Below are 20,807 nucleotides of genomic sequence, written 5' to 3' on the forward strand. Positions count from 1 at the left end.
TTTAAAGAAATCATTTCATTTAAGCCTGGATAGCTACCAGCTTCCAAAGTTAGTTGCCAAAATAGCTCTTTATATTCTAAATGGGCCTCCCAAAGTGCACCCCTAGGATCTAGGAGGACTACCTCAATAACAAAAAATTGATATTTTGCTGACTTACATGATAACGTGTGTTTAAACAGTGCATCGTTTACATTTTCTTTTCTTAAATCATACAAGTGCTCATACATCCTTTGTCTCACTTTTCTCTCTGTTTTGCCAATGTAGAAGGAGTCACATATTTCACATGTCACAATGTATACCAAACCACAAGTGTTGCAGTTTGCAAAATCTTAGGTGGTAATAATTTTACCTCTACTTTTCAAAAATATGTTGTCTCCTTCCCTGATGTTGACACAATAATGGCAATTTCCACATTTATGTGTACCTTTTTTTTGGAGAGGTGTGTAACCTGTTTTCCACCTTCCAATATGTTGTTAATATTTCGTCCTTTTTTAAAAAACAATCTAAGGGGTTCTTCAAAATTTAAGTTTAAATCAGAGAATTAGGCAAACCTATTCCACTCATCATATATAATGTTCTTAACTATGTTAGTCTCACCGTTGTAAGTGATATTCAAAGCTGACTGATAATGTTTTCCATCAACTGGAAAATTAATGTTAGTGTTGATGGTGTTTAAAATTTTTGTTGTATTTCCTAAAGTAGGCTAAAATCTAGTTGTCCTTGCTTTTCTTACTTCGTCGGTCACCCTTTTTAACAAATCATCTGGATAACCTCTTTCTAAAAACATGTTTGCAATAAAAATCACATTCTAGTTGAAAGTCAAGTTCATCTGAGGTTATCCTACTGGCTCTTATCAACTGCCCCTTGACAATTGCTTTCTTTTGATGAGGGGGATGTGCGCTGGTATAATGCAAGTAAGTATTGGAGAAGGTCTCCTTCCTGAATATTTTAGACTTCAAACCCTGATTTGTTCTTTGTATACACACATCTAAAAAACAGAGTTGAGAACCATCTATTTTATAGGTAAACTTTAAAAATGCTGTTTTACTTGAAGCATAGTCGTAGAACTCAAGAAATTTATCAGCATGTTAACAGTTACAAATATTATATCTCACACACTATATATTCTTTTACACAATCATAGTCAATGCATTACATAAACATTATTCTGTGTGTACTGTTCCCACAATGTCCACCTCCACAACATTTTTTTGATTTACAAATGCATTAATGATTGTTAGTTGAGGGCATAAATAAATAATTCTAAAAAAATGGGTCTTAAATTCAGTCATAATAAATGTAAAGTAATACAATATGGAGATTATGAGAAATTAAAGATAATGATGTGGGGGGCGGGGGGGGGGCAACTTGAAATTATTAACCAGATTAGGGATCTTGGGTCAATTTTATGTAACAATCTTACATTTAAGTTTCCTATAGATGATGTTAAAGGAAAACATTTAAAAAAGATAAGATTAATATTAAGCCCAGGTGATGCCAGAAAGGCAAAGATCCTAAAAGTGTTTTTTGTGGCTATAATAAGACCAGTCATTGAATATAACTTAATTTTTAGTTCCTTTTCACTTACTATCAGTTGAGTTAGTACAAAGACATTTTACTCATACCTTCCAACCACACCGAATTACTCGGTTTTTACCGAGTTTTGGGGTTCAAATGAAGGGGTGCCACAATTCCCGAGTAGCACCCCTTCATTTCCGATTTTTTTCTTATGCATTTTTAATGTTTTTTAATTTTCGCACTGACGGGGCTGACGTCATCACGTGTGCAATGACATCAGCTCCGTCAGTGTTACCAGCCTATCAGAATTGAGCTTCTTGGAGCATTATGCATGCAGAGCTCAAATGCAAGCAGGTGGGGATGGCAGATTTGCAAATGAGAGCAGGATTAGGAATGATATAGCATAGCACTTAAGGAACGGCACCTAGAATGGAGAGAATGGAGAGTATTATGTCGGGGAGCAGCAGAACTTAATGGATTATGCCGTGGCACTGACGGAGCGAACGACAGCAGCAGAACTGAACTGACCTGACTATGTTGGGGCCGGAGCGAACAGATGGCAGCAGCACTGAACTTTGTGTGGAAAGCAGCACACAAGTATGTTAGTGTGTATGTGTGTGCAGAGCTTTATGCGAGTGGAGTGGAAAGGAAGGACTGTCTGTGCAGATGCAGAAGTTTATGCAAGTGGAGTGCTGTTCAGGTAGGAAACTTGTGTGTGTGTGTGTGTGTGTGTGTGTGTGTGTGTGTGTGTGTGTGTGTGTGTGTGTGTGTGTGTGTGTGTGTGTGTGTGTGTGTGTGTGTGTGTGTGCGTGCGTGTGCATATGTGCATGTGTGTGTGTGTGTGTGTGTGTGTGTGTGTGTGTGTGTATGTACGTATGTGAATGTGTGTGTCCTGTGGCAGACTGGCTGGCTGTTCATGATTAGTTTCTCTGCATCCAGATTCAAAGACAAATTTTAAATTTTGTCCATATAAGCTTAAAAAAGTTGCTAGAATAATAGGTTTTACATCAGCATGCAATTTCCTGAAGGATATGAAAGTTGAAAATAAAATGTAAAACACTATTTAGTGACTTCAGTACTCAATGATTTGCCAGAAAAAAATATAAATTTTATGAGGAACAGGCCAAAAATGTGAGGCAAGCATCTGTACATTCTGCAAAAAAATCTGGACAGTTGAGAGGTATGCTTGTATCTTTGAATATTGTGATAGGTTACAATTGCCTTATTACCTGAACTGGATAAAGTGGATGTCAGAGAAGGAAGGAATTTCCTGCTGTAAGACTTCATGTGTTAAGAACATAAGTAATATTTTGCTGTAAATGTTAACTGTTGTGCTTTGATTCTGGCTTCTTACTGTTCACCTCTGCTGGGATTTTGCATGCCTTCTTTTTTTTTTTTTGGCATACTTGCAATAAAGCTGCAGTCATACTTAGCAAGCTTATTGCGAACATATATTAGTAGATCTCATTCATACTTTCTACCTGTATTGGTATTTTGTATTCTTAGTAGGCACCTGCACTGAAATTTTAATACAAACTTGTTCTATATTTACAGTTATACCATGGGTTATTACTGAAATAAATTACTCTGGGTAAGTTTAATGTGTTGGTTAGCAATCAGTATACAAAACTGTTAAGCTATGGGTTCTAAATGTTAGTATTTTTGTATTAAAGATAAGTAAAGCATATGACTAATTATCTTGGCTTAAATTCTTGCTTTCATCTGAGAACAGTTGTTATTATAATATGTGTGTGTGTGTGTGTGTGTGTGTGTGTGTGTGTGTGTGTGTGTGTGTGTGTGTGTGTGTGACTGTGGAGGTAGACTTAAATGATGGAAATGTTCTAAGGTGGGCAGTTTTGTCATTATTGGTTCATGCATTTTGTTTCATTGCCTGCTGGAAAAATGTTCAAACAATAAATTTAAATGAGCTCTTCTAACTTAAGTCTAACAAGTGTGCTGTACTCTACAAGGAATATAATTTAATAAAGTCAGGAAGGTGTATCAAAGAATGCATGCATGTTCTTGTTTTGTGTGCAAGGGGCCTGTAATTTGAAAACAGCCCAAAGGTAATCTTTATCCACCACTGGCCAGATGCATTTTCTTTGCATGTGGTGTGGGTTTCAATGCTGTTTCAATGAATGTAAGTTTCAAGGGCAGAGAAGTTTTAATGCCAAGTCTATTTTCATTGTGAGTGACACAGTATTACATTGTTTAGCAGATATCTATTAGTGTTTGTGCATTATGCTATAAAATGTAAAAGTAAAATCCAAACAATCGAGAAGTAAAGCAGTTTGCATACACACATTAGTGTTTATGCTAAATGGGGCAAAATAGCCAGGTAATGGGACATTGGAATGGCTGCAGGGGGACTCTAGTGCCATATTTTGGATGTCTGTTCTTCAGTTTGCATTTCAAAGCTAATACCCCACAATTCCATTGGAGTGGGCAGGGTTACATAATCATGTATGCAAATTTTACGTTAATCGGCATAAAGATTTGTACCTATTTTTCATGGGCCTTGTCCAGATTTTTGATGTTTCCAGGTTGTGAGGTATGATTTTACTAAAACAATAATGTATGTTAAGATAGACTTAAACAGATGAATCTTTAAAGTATGCTTCACAAAATAGTGAGAGAAAAACTGTAGATGAGGAACTAAAGAATGACTTAGGCTTAACTTTAAAAGACCAATGTCCTGGAATAAAATATAGAGGACCTATTTATTTAACCTAATAAAATAGAATTGTCAGAAAAGACAGATATATTAGTGTATTCTGAGGTTGTGGAATGAACTTTCTTTAGATAAATTTAAGAAGCAAACAAAATAGTGTGGCTGTCCAAAATATAAACCAGTAATACAAAAAAGGAGAGCCGCTGAGTAGTATGCAGTTACTGAAGATCTTCCAATTTAAACGAAAGTGACACCGCCAATGTTCATTAACGCTTTTATTAAACAAAAAACACATGCGTTTTCGTCCCTTACTGCAGGACTTCATCAGATAAAATAACATGAAAACTTTCACCTTTTTATATTGTAATTACAATCAATCAACCTATAAAATACTATCCCTTTACTTTAAATGAACCAACCAATTTCTTTTCTTTACCTCATTAATATTAAATTCAGCTGTAAAAATGTGACTTTATACGTAATTGTATTATAAAATGAACCAAACTCATTTATTGATCTTGATGTAAATAATTTTTTATATACTTAATATTTTTAAGGATTATACAATAAACTTTCCCAATGAATTAATATTAAGTATATAAAAAATTATTTGCATCAAGATCAATAAATGAGTTTGGTTCATTTTATAATACAATTACGTATAAAGTCACATTTGTACAGCTGAATTTAATATTAATGAGGTAAAGAAAAGAAATTGGTTGGTTCATTTAAAGTAAAGGGATAGTATTTTATAGGTTGATTGATTGTAATTACAATATAAAAAGGTGAAAGTTTTCATGTTATTTTATCTGATGAAGTCCTGCAGTAAGGGACGAAAACGCATGTGGTTTTTTGTTTAATAAAAGCGTTAATGAACATTGGCGGTGTCACTTTCGTTTAAATTGGAAGATCTTCAGTAACTGCATACTACTCAGCGGCTCTCCTTTTTTGTATTACTGGTTTATATTTTGGACAGCCACACTATTTTGTTTGGTTTGGTGATTGAGTGAAATTTAAGAAGCAGCTTGATTATTATATTGGGGATAACAAATATAAATATAATATGAAGGAGACTACTATATTAAAGGTCTGAAGGACCATTAGCAGCTTGGTAATAATGATTTAACTATGTATGTAACTATGCACCTGAGCTCTGTGGCAAAGAGGCATGAAGCCCTGGCTATTATCCTGGTGACTCAGGATGGATTAGTGCCCTAAGCATGAGAGCACTCATTGAGGAAGCATGGATGTAGGTAGCCAAAAAGAAGTTATGTACTTACCATAACGTTCCATGTGAGGGGTTCATCTCGTCTTTGTTCTTACACACGGGGTTCGGAGCCGATCCTCGGCTCCGAGTTGGCCGCATCGCAAAGCTCTGCATCTTAGACAAGCTTGAGACCAGACTATATCCCATAATCCTCCCTGCTATTCCTCAGATCTAGTTAGCGAGAAACCAGACCGCTAATCATCACCTTGGTGCAAGACGTACACATTCACACGATTATCCATGAACATCCTCTGACTATAATATGTAATGCCTATGGGCAGTGAACTATATCCTAATGAGGACAGAGACCAATGAACCCTAGAAAGGGGTAAGAAAATCCCGACCAGACTCTAGTCTTACCTGTTCTTCCATAACATGTGAGGGGGGGGAAGGGAGGGAATGTAAGAACAATGGCGAGATGAACACCTCACATGGAACGTTATGGTAAGTACATAACTTCTTTATGTGAAAGTGTTCAATCTTGCCATTTGTTCTTACACACGGGTAATGTCCCTAGTTCCGTCACCCTGGGTGACTCATGGAAGAATGTTCCTGAGCACAGTGGAATCAAAGGATGTCCTGTCCTTGGAGGCCCTGTCAACCTTATAATGAGTGAAAAATGTATGAGGTGTAGCCCAGGTAGCTGCTGTACAAATCGTGTCCAAAGGTAAGCGAGCTGCATGAGCCAAGGAAGTGGAAACGGACCTGGTAGAATGAGCCTTGGGCTTGAAAGGTAATGACTGATTCGAAATAGAGTACACAAATTCTATACAATCGGGAAGCCATTTAGATAAGGTACGTTTCATGATTGCCACACCCTTTTTGTTGTCTGCAAACGAAACAAACAGCTGATCTGACTTTCTGTGATCTTTAGTCCTGTCCAGGTAAAATCTTAGCTGCCTATGAACATTCAACTTGTGCAGCATATACTCCAACTTGTTTGTATGATTCTGGAAAAACGTGGGGAGCTCTATGGATTGGTTGATATTTAGGACAGAACATACCTTGGGGAGGAATGACTGGTTTGTGCGCAAGGAGACTCTATCTGGGTGGAAGATCAAGTACGGTGGCCTGACTGATAATGCTTGTAGCTCTGATACTCTTCGAGCTAAAGTGACAGCCACAAGAAATAGTGTCTTCCACGATAAGAACTTTAGAAGGCAGGATGAAGCCGGTTCGAAGGGAGGTAACATCAGTTGCGACAATAACAGGTTTAAATTCCATGGGAAAAAGGGCTCCCGAATGGGTGGACGAAGGTGGAAGGATTCTTTCATAAAAGCCTTGCAAAGCCTGTGAGACATAATAGAAGAGACCCCTCACCAATATGAAAGTTAGATATAGCCGCCAACTGTACTCTTAAGGTGGAAGTAAAGACTCCTTCGTGAAAGAGAATTGATAAGAATTCCAGAACTTTGTGTAGTGGAGCTACCAAGGGATCTATGTGTTGGCTTGATGCCCAACATACGAATTGTTTCCATTTGCTCCTGTAAAGCTTTCTGGTGGGGGCTTTATGAGAGGCAACCAGAATGTGTTGAACTGCCGGAGAAAGAAGATCTGACCTGGCTAGACAGGGAAGCGGAGCAGCCAAGCTGTCAGTTTGAGGGATTTAAGAGATGGGTGAGAAACTCCCGATGAATGAGTCAATAGATCTGGCACTGGGTCCAGAATCCATGGTTCCTCCGTTTGATGGGCTCGAAGAAAGGGGAACCATATCTGCCAAGGCCAGAATGGCGCTATGAGTATTATAATCCATTCCAGGTTCCTGGCTTTCTGTAGAAATTTGGGAATCAACGGGGTAAGAGGGAATGCATACAGGAGACCCGGGGGCCAATCGTGTACCAGTGCATCCCTGGGAACATCCCCCGGAGGGGGTAGAAGGGCAAAGTAGCTTCTGCATTTGGCATTCAATGGGGATACAAACAGATCGCAGCAAGGCTGGCCCCATCTGCGGAAGATCCTTTCCGCCACCTGTGGATTGAGGGACCACTCGTGAGGTAACAGGATGACTCTGCTCAACCTGTCCGCAATGACGTTGGATGACCCCGGGATGTGCGTTGCCACTAGAAAGCAACCCGTGGACTCTGCCCATTGCCAACTTCTCATGGCCTCTCTGCATAATGGGTAAGACCTGGTTTCCCCTTGCTTGTTTATGTACCAGACCACAGACATGTTGTCCGTCTGAACTGCCACTGTTCCCAGAGGTAAGAGAGCTTGGAAGTGTTGCAACACTAGGAACACCGCCCTCAACTCCAGAACATTTATGTGCAGGTTGTACTCCATTTTGGACCATTCCCCTTGGACTGTTCTTCCCTGAAAAAGTCCCCCCCACCCTATCAGAGAAGCGTTCATGGTTATTGTGGCCGTCAGGTTGGGTAAGACAAATGGGTGACCCATTGTGAGATCCTGACTGTTTACCCACCATGAAAGATCTCATTTGTAAGAGTTTGTTATTAGTATCTCGTGCGGTAAGGGTAGCTGCTGGAATGACTATTGCGCGAAAAGCAGCCATTGGAGGACCCTCATGTGCAATCTCCCCATGGGAACTGCGATCAGAGACGCTGCCATTAGTCCCAGAACTTTTAACACTAGCCTGGCCGGGGCTCTCCTGTTCTGAAGAAGAAGAAGAACCTGTTCTTTGAGGGCTGACGCCCTTAGTGGAGGAAGCTTTAACAGTGTTAACCGTGTATCTAGGTCTGCTCTGATGAATGAGATATGCTGTGAGGGCGATAAGGCAGATTTTTCAAAATTGATTGAAATTCCTAAGTGGGAACAAAGGTCAACTGTGTAGTCTCTGGCTTGTACAAGACGATGCTTGGTGGTGGCGGTGAGGAGCCAGTCGTCCAAATACGGAAACACTCAGAATCCTTGTCGTCTCAAGTGAGACGCCACTACTGCCATGCATTTGGTGAATACCCTGGGGGCTGAGGTGAGTCCAAAAGGCAGAGCTTGAAACTGAAAATGACTGGCTCCCAGCCGGAAGTGCAGGTGATCTCTGGATGGCCTGGCCATTTTGATGTGGTAGTACGCATCCTTGAGATCTATCGAGCACATCCAATCGTCCTTCTGTAAGAAGGGAAGGATTGACTGTAGCGTGACCATCCAGAACTTCTCCTTCCTTACGAAGGTGTTGAGATTGTTGAGATCCAAAATTGGTCTCAAAGTCCCCTGTCTTCTTTGGAACTAAAAAGAACCTTGAGTAAGTTCCGGATCCTCTTTGGTCCACTGGGACTGGCTGGATGACTCTTTTTTTCGAGCAGCTTTGAAATTTCTACAGCTGCTGGATCTCGCAGATGGGGTGGCACATCTGGAAATCTCTTTTGTTGAGGTGGGGCAGAAGTAAAGGGAATTATGTATCCTCTGGTTACTATGATTTTTACCCAAGAATCCGAAGTAAAATTTAGCCAGGCCTGTGGGTATAAAGCCAAGCATCCCCCGACCGCCTCCAGAGTAGGACAGTCGGGCCTCCATTCAGGAGTGCTGGAAGTGCTTCCCAGAGACTGTATCCCTGTCGCCCTGATTTTGCGGACCCCCTCTGCCGCCGAGGCAGCATGCTTCCATTTCTTCCCCCTCCTCTGCCTCTGGAGGGGGCATCACCCTGTGTGGCTTGGAAAGATCCCTGAGTCTTATGGAACCACATTTTTCCACCTCGTTGCCCTTTGTGGTATGGTCTAGTTGGAGCTGAAAAACGGACCCCAACAGCAGACAGGGTCTTCCCCTCTTGCTCACACCGAGTTAGAGTCTCCTTTATTTTGGGCCCAAAGAGTGTGGCACCATCAAAGGGGGTGTTGGCAAAGGAAGACTTGAAGGCTTCCGCAAAGGAGCACAGCCGCATCCAGGATTGTCTACGGAGAGCAATCGCTGAAGCTGCAGCTCTACTCGATCCTTCGGTCGCATATGAGATGAGCCTCATGGATGAGTTTGCTATTGAAGTAAGGGTGTTGAGTTGTGCTGTCACCTTATCTGAGACAGCAGCATCTGTGTTACCCTGGAGGGTATCTCCCAGTTCCTTAATGAGATCCCTCTGTAGACATGTAAAATGTGTCAAACAGTTTAGTGAACGCATGGAAAAAGTCGCTGAACTAAAAACACGCTTCCCATATCTGTCCATAATCCTAGAATCCTTATTAGGAGGATGAACAAAAGAGGAAGACTCAGACATTTCCTTCTTCGTGGCCGCCACCAGAACCATAGCGTCGACTGGAACTCCTTTAGTGAGATAGGCCTTATCTTGGGGAGCCATGATAAATTTGTTCGGTTTTCGGGGGACTGGTTCCACTGTGTCCGGTGTTTCCCACGCCCTTCGAGCAATCAAGTCCATCAATTCATCGAAGGGTGGGGTCACCCAGGAGGTAGAAGGTTGAGCCCCAAAAGCCTTCAGCAACACCGACTCGTCCTCAGTGGGGGCTAGGGACTGCCAATCACCCCTCTGTTTCAAGATCGCCAGGATGTCTGCAAATGACACATCCTCAGAGGGGGATCGTGGGGACCCCTCTGCCTCATCCAAATCGGTGTCAGACATTAGAGATTCCTGTGGGGAATCAATGTGCCTCCTCTTGCACAATCTCTTCCTCGGAACCTCATCAGAGGGGGCTTCTGGTGAGGCCTCCGAGGAACAGGGAGCACCCTCTGGGGCTGGCTGAGGCAATGGGGCTCTACGCTTAGGGTAAATTGTGGGAGCAGAAACAGAAAGTGGTCCTTTAGGGGAAGGAGAAGATGTCTCCAATGAAGTAGTTGTCTGTGCAGACAATACCTTCCTCATAAGGTCGAAAGCCCCCAAGCCCCCAAGCCCCGGGCTGAGGACTCCTCCAGTTCCGAAGAATGTGGAAGCATCCCCGACACCGGAACCGTGGGCTCCGACCCTGAGGACGGAGCCGAACCAATCTGTGCCGAGGCCCCGAGAGAGAGAGTCGGCACTGAAAAATCGGTACGACTCTCGGTCCCGGAACCAAGGAGAGATCGTCGGCTCCGCGACTCCCCTACGGGCTCCGAAGAAGTCGAAGTCAATGGTGCCGATCGTGCAATGGACGGGTTCAGCACCGATGGCTCTACTAGCATCGGTTCGTCCTCTCCTGGCTCCGAAGACTGGATGAGTCTCGAAGGGGGACCTGTTGGAGACATGGGGAGGCCTTCTAGTTTCGACACCAACTGGGATGAAACAGCAATCAGCTTGGATAGGGCCGTGTTTTCCATTAGTTTCTGCACAACATGATCCACATCAGTACTGGATAATGGTCTGGAAGTCCGGGTCGAAGGGGCCGATGATGGCACCGACCGAAGAATCGACGGTGGAGGCAGCTCCGACACCAGTTCCAAGACCTGGGGCTGGGTGAAAGATAACCGTTCGATGCTCGGCACCGAGGTCTGTGGAACCGGCGAACGAATCTTGGAAGATGAGCTTGGAGCCGATGACATGAGCTCCGACATCTTTGACGTCTTCGACCCCTTCGAAGACTTAGAAGCCTGGTCGGACTTCTCCAAGGCCTCCTGGAAGTCAGGTTTAAGTAAACCCCTGTCAATAAGCTTCCTGCACCTCTCTGTCATGACCCTCCCGCTAAAGGAATGATGATGGAGCAATCCTCTTGCAAATGGAGAGGGCCAAGGCAATAGACGCAGGAAGCGTGATTGTCAGTAATGGATATTTTCTGTCCACACTGACACCTCTTAAAGTCAAAAACACTAAAACAGTGATAAAATAGAATGGATAGAAAAAAACTAGCCAACAATAACTATATATAAAAATAATCAGTATACTACAAGCCTATAATAAACACACTAGTAGAACAAAGTCAGAGTTCTGACAGAAAACAAGTAGGCCGAAGCCCAAACCAAAACCTATGTATCTAATAAATATATATATATATATATATATATATCAAAAAACACACACACACTCTCTACACTATCTATCTAAGGTTAAAGTTAAAGTTTTTCCAAAAAAAATTGCTTATCTGAATCGATAAACTAAATTGCTCTCTGGCCGGAGCTCTCCTCGACCGATCTGTTGCAGTGGCAAACTAGATCTGAGGAATAGCAGGGAGGATTATGGGATATAGTCTGGTCTCGAGCTTCTCTAAGATGCAGAGCTTTGCGATGCGGCCGACTCGGAGCCGAGGATCGGCTCCGAACCCCGTGTGTAAGAACAAATGGCGAGATTGAATACTTTCACATCAGTGGTTCATCCATCTTGGTATAATGGAAGCATCCCAATCTGCTGCATGATTGGCTTCTAGTGAAAGCAGGTGTTTAAGCATATGATGTGACAATGTGAGAGATCTGTATTAGTCTGTGTGTTTGTGTCTGTGTGTGTGTTACAATAGCCACGTTTTGATGATACAGTGGAGCATGAGAACACTAATAGGATTATATTGTGAAAGCCTGCCAATGTCAGGTTACCACAGGGGTTAGCATGTACTCCATGGGCAAAAAGAATTAACATGTGCTCCAGTCATTTTTTTCTCCAGCACCACAGAATGTATTAGTGAGCAAATGCAGGGAACTGATAGTTATCAAGCAAAATGTATATAAGTAATTATGTGTAAACAACTGTTAGACTCTGGGGGCAAAGGGTGTGATGCACCTATATCAATGGCCATGAACAGTCATGTTGAGATACATGATACACTAAATGACCATATGTGTGAAACTAGAAATCCTAGAGGGGGCCCTGCATAGGGATGAAATACCAAATACTCCTGCCCAGGAGCTCCCAAACTAATGGTGAAGTTGCTCACAAGCCTGATTTACACTGCAGGAGGTGTGATCCTAGCAACTGGAGACTGGAATTTATGGTTTCACCTTATGAGGCCAAATTTGCAGGCTGACAACAGAAGAAAAAATATTTATAATTATAATTAATATATCTCTGAGGTACAAGCTCTAGAGACCTAAACCTTGTCACCACAATAAACAGGACATGCTGGAGGGATATACACACCAAAAAATGAATATAGAGTAAAGTATAGTGCAGTAATACCAGCAAGTAAAAGAAATGATAAACTGCACAATAACTTACAAGGCAGGACTTTAATCGAAAAAATAAAACAAAAAACAAAAGGGTCTGATGAAGCGACCTGTGAGTCGTGAAAGCGCTAACCCTCTTGTTTTTTGCTTTATTTTTTCGATTAAAGTTTCTGCCTTGTAAGTTATTGTGCAGTTTATCATTTCTTTTACTGGAGGGATAGATCCCTGTCCCAGAGACTTCCCGTACTCTGGAACAAGCTACCCATCTATGTCAAGCAAAGTTCTTCATTAGCACTCTTGAAGAAAAATCTTGATAAGTGGATGGGAAATAGGAACTACACCCCGGGAGCACTTCTGTGGCTCTTCTCAACAGGGGCAAAGGAAAATAACTTTCTTGGGTGGCCTAGCCAGGGAACCTGTTTGCTAGGCTTACTTAGGCCCTTGGGCTGATAGCCTAGTACCTACTTATGAACCTATGAACAACACCAGAACAACATTTGCTGGTACTGGTCAGTAAGACCATTTGACCTTGCTTTGCATTTTACATTTGGATCACAAAGTGCTCAACAGATCAAACAAAATGTTTAATTTTTTTATATAACTGTGCAGAAAGGTATGCTATAGTAAAAATGCATATTAAGGAATTCATTTTCTGTGGCAATCAAAATAAAAGTGTCTATAAAATAATGCATATTTAAAAAAATGGAAACATCCCTTTCTCCCTCACAAAATGTTTCTGGTCTATGCATTTACCATATTGAGCTTTTGGAGGGCTCTACTAAAACTATTACAACTTATGTAAGTAAGACATGCAACTGTAAAGTTTTAATATTATTGTAATAAGATATTATATTGTGATACCATAGTCCTCACTAGAAACACAGTTAACCCTGTAGTTCTGTTGCATGATAATGTGTGATGGCAAATTTACTATCCTCAGATATGCAGGGGTATATAATGCAGTGCACCACAGTACTCTGGTCATTCGGTCATTCAAGGCCAAGATCACTATACAGACAGAACAGCTTCAACAAACAGATTCTGTAAACCTCGTTACTAGTGGGTTATGGTGAGATCTCAGCACACCTGGCAGTCAGTGTTACTTTGATTCACTGAAGTAGTCTTAAATTATAATAAGTATCATGCCACAGGTGATACATGGTGTACCATGGTACCAATAACTGACACTTCTGAGAAATGCAAGGTCAAAAGGTCAACAGGAAATGGTTCTTTTTTTAAGGACTATCCCCAGCTTTAGTATGTTAGTATGTTATCTCTGAGATCAACATGAAGGGGAAGAGAAGACACACAGTTTCACCCTGAATTGTTTTAAGGACCTTGGCATCTCTCTCAATTTTAACAACTCCAGTCTGAACATAGGCAGAAAAGTGGATCTCTTGGGACACACTGCATTCTACTAGCCATGGATCTTATTGCTTAGGAAAATTATACAGTCTCTGGCAAAGTGTTCCCTGAATAAGTCTCAAAACAGCTTAGCATCTATGAGGGGATATCTGTGTATCCGGTAGAAGAGTCTTAGAGTTACAGGTACTGATGTACAAGGACCCTTTCCTGACTTTACACAAGAACAACATCACGGTGCTAATCTACCCTTCCTGCATGCCTAAGGTGGGCTCTGAGGTATCTATAAACCAGTCTGTTCAGTTGCTTGTCTTCTTTCCTGGTCCATAAAACAGAGCTGAGAAAATTCTTCATGTTTAGGGTGAACATGGGCAACTCTGTTATTTCCTAAACAGAACCAAAACAGGAGAAGTACAGATTAGCTTTTTATATGTTTTAGTATAACAAGGAAGAGAAACCAGTCTCTCAGCAGAACATTTCCAAATAGCTGACTTACTGCATATCTTTTATCTTCTCAGTCCATGGAAAATTCTACAGGGCAGGTAAGATCATTTTCAAGAAGGAGCACAGCCACCATTATAGCCTTCCTAACCCCCTCTGAAGGCCATCCTGAAAGCAATGACTTAGTCCTCGGTACACAGCTTTTCTAAGAACTACAGACTAGACATACCCTCCAGAAGCAGAACAAGCTTTGCAGGTGACGTATTGCAGGGCCTCCCATAACCTGCATCTACCTGGACATTAGTCAACCAACCACCAGACCGTAGCTCTGGGAATAATCCCAAGTGATTTTTACTACTACAGTCGTGTTCCATGTGAAGAATATAGTGCAGCTATATATGAAACTTACCATAGCAGTAGATGTTTGTATATGTAATATATGCCACCTGCCCTTCTGCCTTTCAGGTTTAGGCATCCTACAGCTGGTATGGTTCTCTATTTTCCTTGTATCTAGATGGCTTCTGGGAAGTCAGGATTTTTGGAAACTCCTTGCCCCTTTGGCAGGGAAACCCCCAGAAGTGAGTCATGGTATGAATTTCTCTTTCTTAGATGTAGACATTGGAATCAATCTAGAAAATCCTAGCTGTGGTAACTTGGGCAAAAAAAGAAACAAAGATGGTGAAAAAATATGTTACCTTTATACTAGGAATGTGCTATGGAAATGGGTATCAGTACAGCTGAGTATGGACGTTTTCTGTAGCAGTGGTCTCGGTGGTTATGGCTACTACAGCAGTGATCTTATCTGAACATTTACTATTCTGGCAAATTCCTTACACAATTTGTACATTGTGATCATGGCCTGTTCTGTGTTCTTTATTACGTTAAGGTTTCTAATGCTGTTTTTCCAATAGTCCTTATTTGATTCAATGCATTAAGGATTTCTATTGATGACTTTTTCTCATGGATAATGTTCAAATTCATTTTTTCAGACAGTAATTTACTACTGGAATTTAAAATACTGAAGAATACTATTCCTAGTAAGGCACTTAGATATTTATTTCTAATATTACTCTAAAGGACCACTATGATTAGAAATTAAAAAAAAACTGAAAAAAATACACATATTTGTTATTTTACTAGTAACTGCTGATCAGTCACTAAGTGTAACTGCTGCTGTTTTCAGAAATAAGAGGCAATATGCAGAAGCAGTTAAAGATGAAATGGAAGCAATATTGCCCAGATACTGGAATTTGAATCATTTAAATATTTACAGATAATCTCTATTGTGCATTTTTAAGTTTCTTCGTGTTTACATTTTTAATAGACTTGTTTTCTAGGGTATACAAACAGCCGGATAACATATAGTTGCTTGAGCAACAGCATGCCTCTCAACTGTACAGATTTTCCCAGAATATTTTTGCCTCATATTTTTGGCCTATTTTGCATAAATTGTGGTTTTCTGGTAAAGCTTTGGCAAATAATTGAGGACTGTAGTCAGAATATAATGACAGAAATTTGAATTTCAGACTTAATGCCTTTCAGAAAATGTATGTCAATGCAATGCCTGTTGTTCTATCAACTTTCCAAGTTTGTAAGAGCAATATTTAAAAACTGTCCCTATTCTTGGGCCTTTGTCTCCTCATTACGAGTGGCTTTGTCCTGATTTTATGCTCTAAGGGAGTGAGAGGTATGAGCAACAGTTGTCTGGGGCACAGAATGCTGTGGAACAGATTGCCAATTGCTGTTTTCTAAATGAAATCACTGCTAGATTATGATTTCTAAGTGTGTGCCAAATGTGATTCCTTTGTTGTGGTATATGGTGATTTCTTCCACCTTAATGTTTGTGTAATTTTGGAGTTTGTATACATATATATATATATATATATATATGTATATATACATATATATATATATATACATATACACACACACACACACACACACACACACACACACACACACACACACACACACACACGTATGTGTGTGTGTATGTTTGCGTGTGTGTTCAGTGAGTATGGGGTGTAGGGTGCCTTGCCTGCTGCAAACAAATGTCTGGAATTGAAAGTTTTGCCCTATGTTGGGTTTGTGTTTGCCAGCTTGTTTCTTCAGAGTATTAATGTTGAAGGTTTCATAATAGAATCCTTTTCAAGTTAGGTCCTATGCAAAATATCTAAAGTTATGTTTTTTGACAACGCTAAATTAGGAATTCTCATAAGGAAAAATGTCTGCAAATGTTTGTTGACCACCTGCCATACTGGTGTTTTTCAGTAGACACTTACTCGTCATTGATTTCTCATTTTCCTTCTTTATAGTGTTTTTTTCCTGAGAATATTCAGAATGGTAGTTCTTTTGATCAAATAAAACACATTCTTCATTTATCAAAGCAAACCATTGCAGATGATAACTCCATCCTTATATGTACTGACACAAGAATATTTTTCATTGTTTTATGTATTGAATGTTTTAATTACAGAATGCTTTCAAAAGCCCATTTTACATGTTGTCATTTCTATGTATTGACATGAAGTTGTTTGCAATTTTATTTGTGTTTACTGGCATTGTCATTACCTTATGTTTTCTGACAGTATTCATAAAGTGCATTTATTTCTGTTTTGGCTATGTTTCCTATATACTATCTCAACATTATATCAATTCTTCTTCTTCTTTCGGCTTTTTCTCGGTTAGGGGTCAGCACAGCAAATCACCTGTCAGCTCATGATTGGCAGTAGAGTTTTACAGTGTTGAATTGCCAGCCCAATGCCCAACCTTCCATGGAAGGCACACACACACACGCACTCACGCCTAGGGCCAATTTAGAGTGTCCAATCCACCTACAGCATGTCTTTGGGATGTTGGAAGAAATCGGAGCACCCAAAGGAAACCTACACGACTACAGTGAGGACATGCAGACTCCGCACAGAAGGCACCCCAGCCGAGGATCGAACCGGAGAACCTTTAGCTGTGAGGTGACAATGCTGACTGCTGCACCACCCTGGCTGCCCATCTCAACATTATATCAGTAATATGGAGAATGTTAGCATTTTAACAGTAGCTCTAAGTATCACATACTCATTAAGGTAACTGACATTGTGGAGTAAAGGACAGCCTTTCCGTAAAGGTAATAAAAAGGCAACTCTGTTAAGCAGTTCTATGACAGCTCTGAGACTTGTGCACCACTGTTACAGAATTTGGCTCCTCTGTTCAGATATCATTGACTGTAGCTAATACTCTGGGTAAACTGTCTACACTTTAAGCTACCTTTCCTTCATAATAAGTAAATATTACCTTGCTTGTATTATTTAATTCAACCTGTGTTATACCCACTGCAAACAGGCAAGGTAATGAGTCTAACAGGGAAAAGGTACAGCATGTATCTTAACCAAAAGGCAAAAAAATGTCAGATAAGAAGTACCGTTGATGGTAATGGAGAGGAGTGTGCCTTAATAATTACGAGTGGATTTAAGACCAATTATCTTAACTTTGTTGATCAGGTACTTACACTACACAATTTAATCCATTGTGGGGTAGAAAAGCAAAAGGATGCAAAATAGTTTTAAATGGGTTTAGACTGTTAGCTACTATCTATTCATCATGTGAGAAAAAAACAGCAAAACGACTTCCTGTAAAAAATACAGTACAGCCTGAATCTGTAATGCATGTATGCTAATTTTGTGTTTGTCTGACATATGTTTAATTCTGTTTTACTATTATTTTTGACTAGGCATTGCAAAACTTGAAGAAGGGGATGTGCTTGACTTAATAATTCCACGGGTCAATGCCAACATATCACTTTTTGGAGATGCCACCTTCTTTGGAGCCATAAAACTTCTGTGACAGTCTTTATGTCTGTCACTGTTATGTCGCTGTTATGGAAACAACTTACTTCTCTGAAAAAGTGCCAAACAAGTGAAACAAATAAAGCTGTTCTTTTGTAAAAAAAAATTCTGGAAACTGTGCTTTGGTTTGATGAATCTTGCCAAGAACAGAAAATATAGCAGACAGTGGTAAATAATGGTCATATTATTCACCACAATTTAGTTTATTTTAAGAATGTTGCAAGTAAGAAGAAAAAAACTTAATTCCAGTAAATCTACAAAGTTCAATAAATGGTGTACATGTGGTATATGTATCATAACCAGACACACTAAGTGATGTGTTTTGACATGATGTAAAGATGTCATGTGAGCAGGTTTCTTGAAATCCTAAAATCAGAGAGAGTCATAATAGGATTACAGTTCCCTCTGAAAATGCAGTCTTTTAATATATATACATTTATCAAATGTGAAAAATGTATGATATACATTTTCATTAACACTGTTTATTAATTCAAATTGTAATCTTTTGTAACTGCTTTCATTTTTGAAACAAAAGCAGAGTTAAAGATGAAACAGAGTCTGTGTTCTTCAGACACTGGCTGCAGAATCCATTAAGCAATTGCAAAAGTTAGAAATTGCACATTTTCAAGTATATTTGTACTGACATCCCATTATGCAATGTTTTAGGTGTAAATTTCTTTTAGTAGTCCTTTTTCCAGATTATGTCTTATATTCATTCCTTAGTAAAAATGTTCGCAAACGTTTGTTGGCCAGTTATATAAAGGTAGTTTCTTAGCTGAAACGTATTCTTATATATTTTTATTTTTCCTTGAGGTTGTTTATTCTGTTCATTCTGCAGAATATTTAGAGTGGGACTTCTGACGACCAAATAAAACACATTCTTCTGCTAGCAAAGCAAGTAAGGTGGTTATAACACTGTTTGCATGTGCAGTTTTTCATATTTTTTATTTATTGATTGTACTAGTTACAGTATGCTTTCAAATACTTTTTGTAAAGTTTGTCATTTTTTATGCATACACATGGAGTTGTGTAATATTTTATTTGCATTTATTGGTCTCATTAATTACTTTATTCTTAAAGAACATTTATGTATATTTGGCTATATTTTTAATATGGCTATTTTTATAATTATCTCTATTAGCTGATATAATTGTAATCAATATTTCTGAAGTTGTTTAAATATTCATCTCCTTGCCAGACTACCTTATTAAATGGCGACCGATTTTACCGCTGTCATTATATCTTGGAACTCATCCAATACAGGATAAATACTGAGAAATATTTTCTGGTTAGAATACTTTGTACACATGTGTATACTGCACATAAACAAGGCTGACTGGTGTGCTGGTAAGAAAACAACATGATATATATGAGAAGCATGAAGAACAGAAGCTCCTAATCTAATCCAGGTGGTGCTTATGAATAAATCATATTTAATATACAGAGGGAGATAAACAGAGTCTTGCTTTAGCCCTCACTTGGCTTGAGGTATCTATATCTAAATAAAACATCCTCTTAACACACACTTCCTTACAATTTTGCACTCTAGATATGGCTATGAACATTAACAATATGAAGTGCATCTGACTGGTATTAAAATCTTCTAAAGATGAATTATGGCCATTGATAGACATGAGAAGAAACTAATGTATGTGATTAATTGGCTCTATCCTACTCCATTGTATTTTATTATAAAATATCACTATAATTAAAAACTGGAATAAAACTGAAAAGTGTAGACATTTTTATCTTTTCTAGAGACTATATGCAGTACCACCACTATGATCAGAAACTGAAATAAAACCAAAAAGCATAGGTATGATATATCCTGGCTAGATGTTCTATGCAAAACTAGTGTCCCTACCACAGTACAAGTAGCTATTACTACAGTTTATTTTTACTAACAACCCGATAGAGTTGGCATACAGATATGCTTTTACGTTTTGGCTGCGCCATCTCTTTCCCACAGTATGCTGCATGTCCCATAACTATGAGTTTACAATAACCAACTTTCAAGCTAAGGATCTTTTTTACATTTATTTAAATTGCATTAGTCAGATTTGTTGTTTACTTATAGTATCCTTAACTGTAATTTTCTCAAGGTACACTCTGTAGCTTGTACTCCTTGATATGTTTTAATCAGGTTGCTATGAGCATTTTCTTCTTCTTCTTCTTCATCTACAAACCATGTGTAAAGCTAGGAATAAGTTAGCTGGAGTGACTCACTACTCAATCATTTCAGTCAGTGGTATCAGGTTTCATACTATTTTAGCCGCAGCTGTTCCCTGACAAAAAAGCCATAACTAGGGCAAAGAGGCATCTGCACACCTGGAACAAACTGTTAGGAAGCATTATCTGCAAGTGCTGAGGGTGTGCAGGTGCAGTATTAGCATTGATTTATGAAGCTGCAAGGCTATTGTGGCTGAATGCAGATACTGTATTCATGGTTACTGAGTGCTCAGTGTGTGACAGTAAATGGAACTAGCCTCTTTTTACAATTGTAGTAAGTTTTTTTTTTTTTTTGGTCCTCAGCTTTGCACTGCATTATAAAAGAGAAACAAATCCCCAAAGTCTCAATAGATTAATAGCCTTAGTAAGTGAGAAAAGGGAGCCATAAAAGACAGTATGCAGTAAAAATGATGTGAATCCCCAGAGGCTCAATGGGTTTATGACACCAGTGAGATGGAAAGAATGAAGGGATACAAACATCTTATAGGTTCATAGGTAATTACGAGGCTGTTGATCTGTG

At 39.7% G+C, this 20,807-nt stretch overlaps 1 protein-coding gene across 1 annotated transcript in view; it reads left to right on the forward strand.

Annotated features, from left to right (window-relative positions):
* Window positions 1-18,164, forward strand: part of TNFSF13B (TNF superfamily member 13b) — an 832,311-nt gene extending 814,147 nt beyond the window's left edge. The window contains exon 6 of the mRNA XM_044071346.1: window positions 17,944-18,164. Within this exon, the coding sequence (XP_043927281.1) occupies window positions 17,944-18,056 (113 nt within the window). The 3' untranslated portion in view covers window positions 18,057-18,164. The remainder of the gene's footprint in view (window positions 1-17,943) is intronic.
* Window positions 18,165-20,807: the final 2,643 nt, after the last annotated feature.

The sequence above is a fragment of the Protopterus annectens genome, chromosome 5.part0 (assembly GCF_019279795.1).
Source record: "Protopterus annectens isolate FY-2018-M chromosome 5.part0, PAN1.0, whole genome shotgun sequence".
Taxonomy (NCBI): domain Eukaryota; kingdom Metazoa; phylum Chordata; order Ceratodontiformes; family Protopteridae; genus Protopterus; species Protopterus annectens.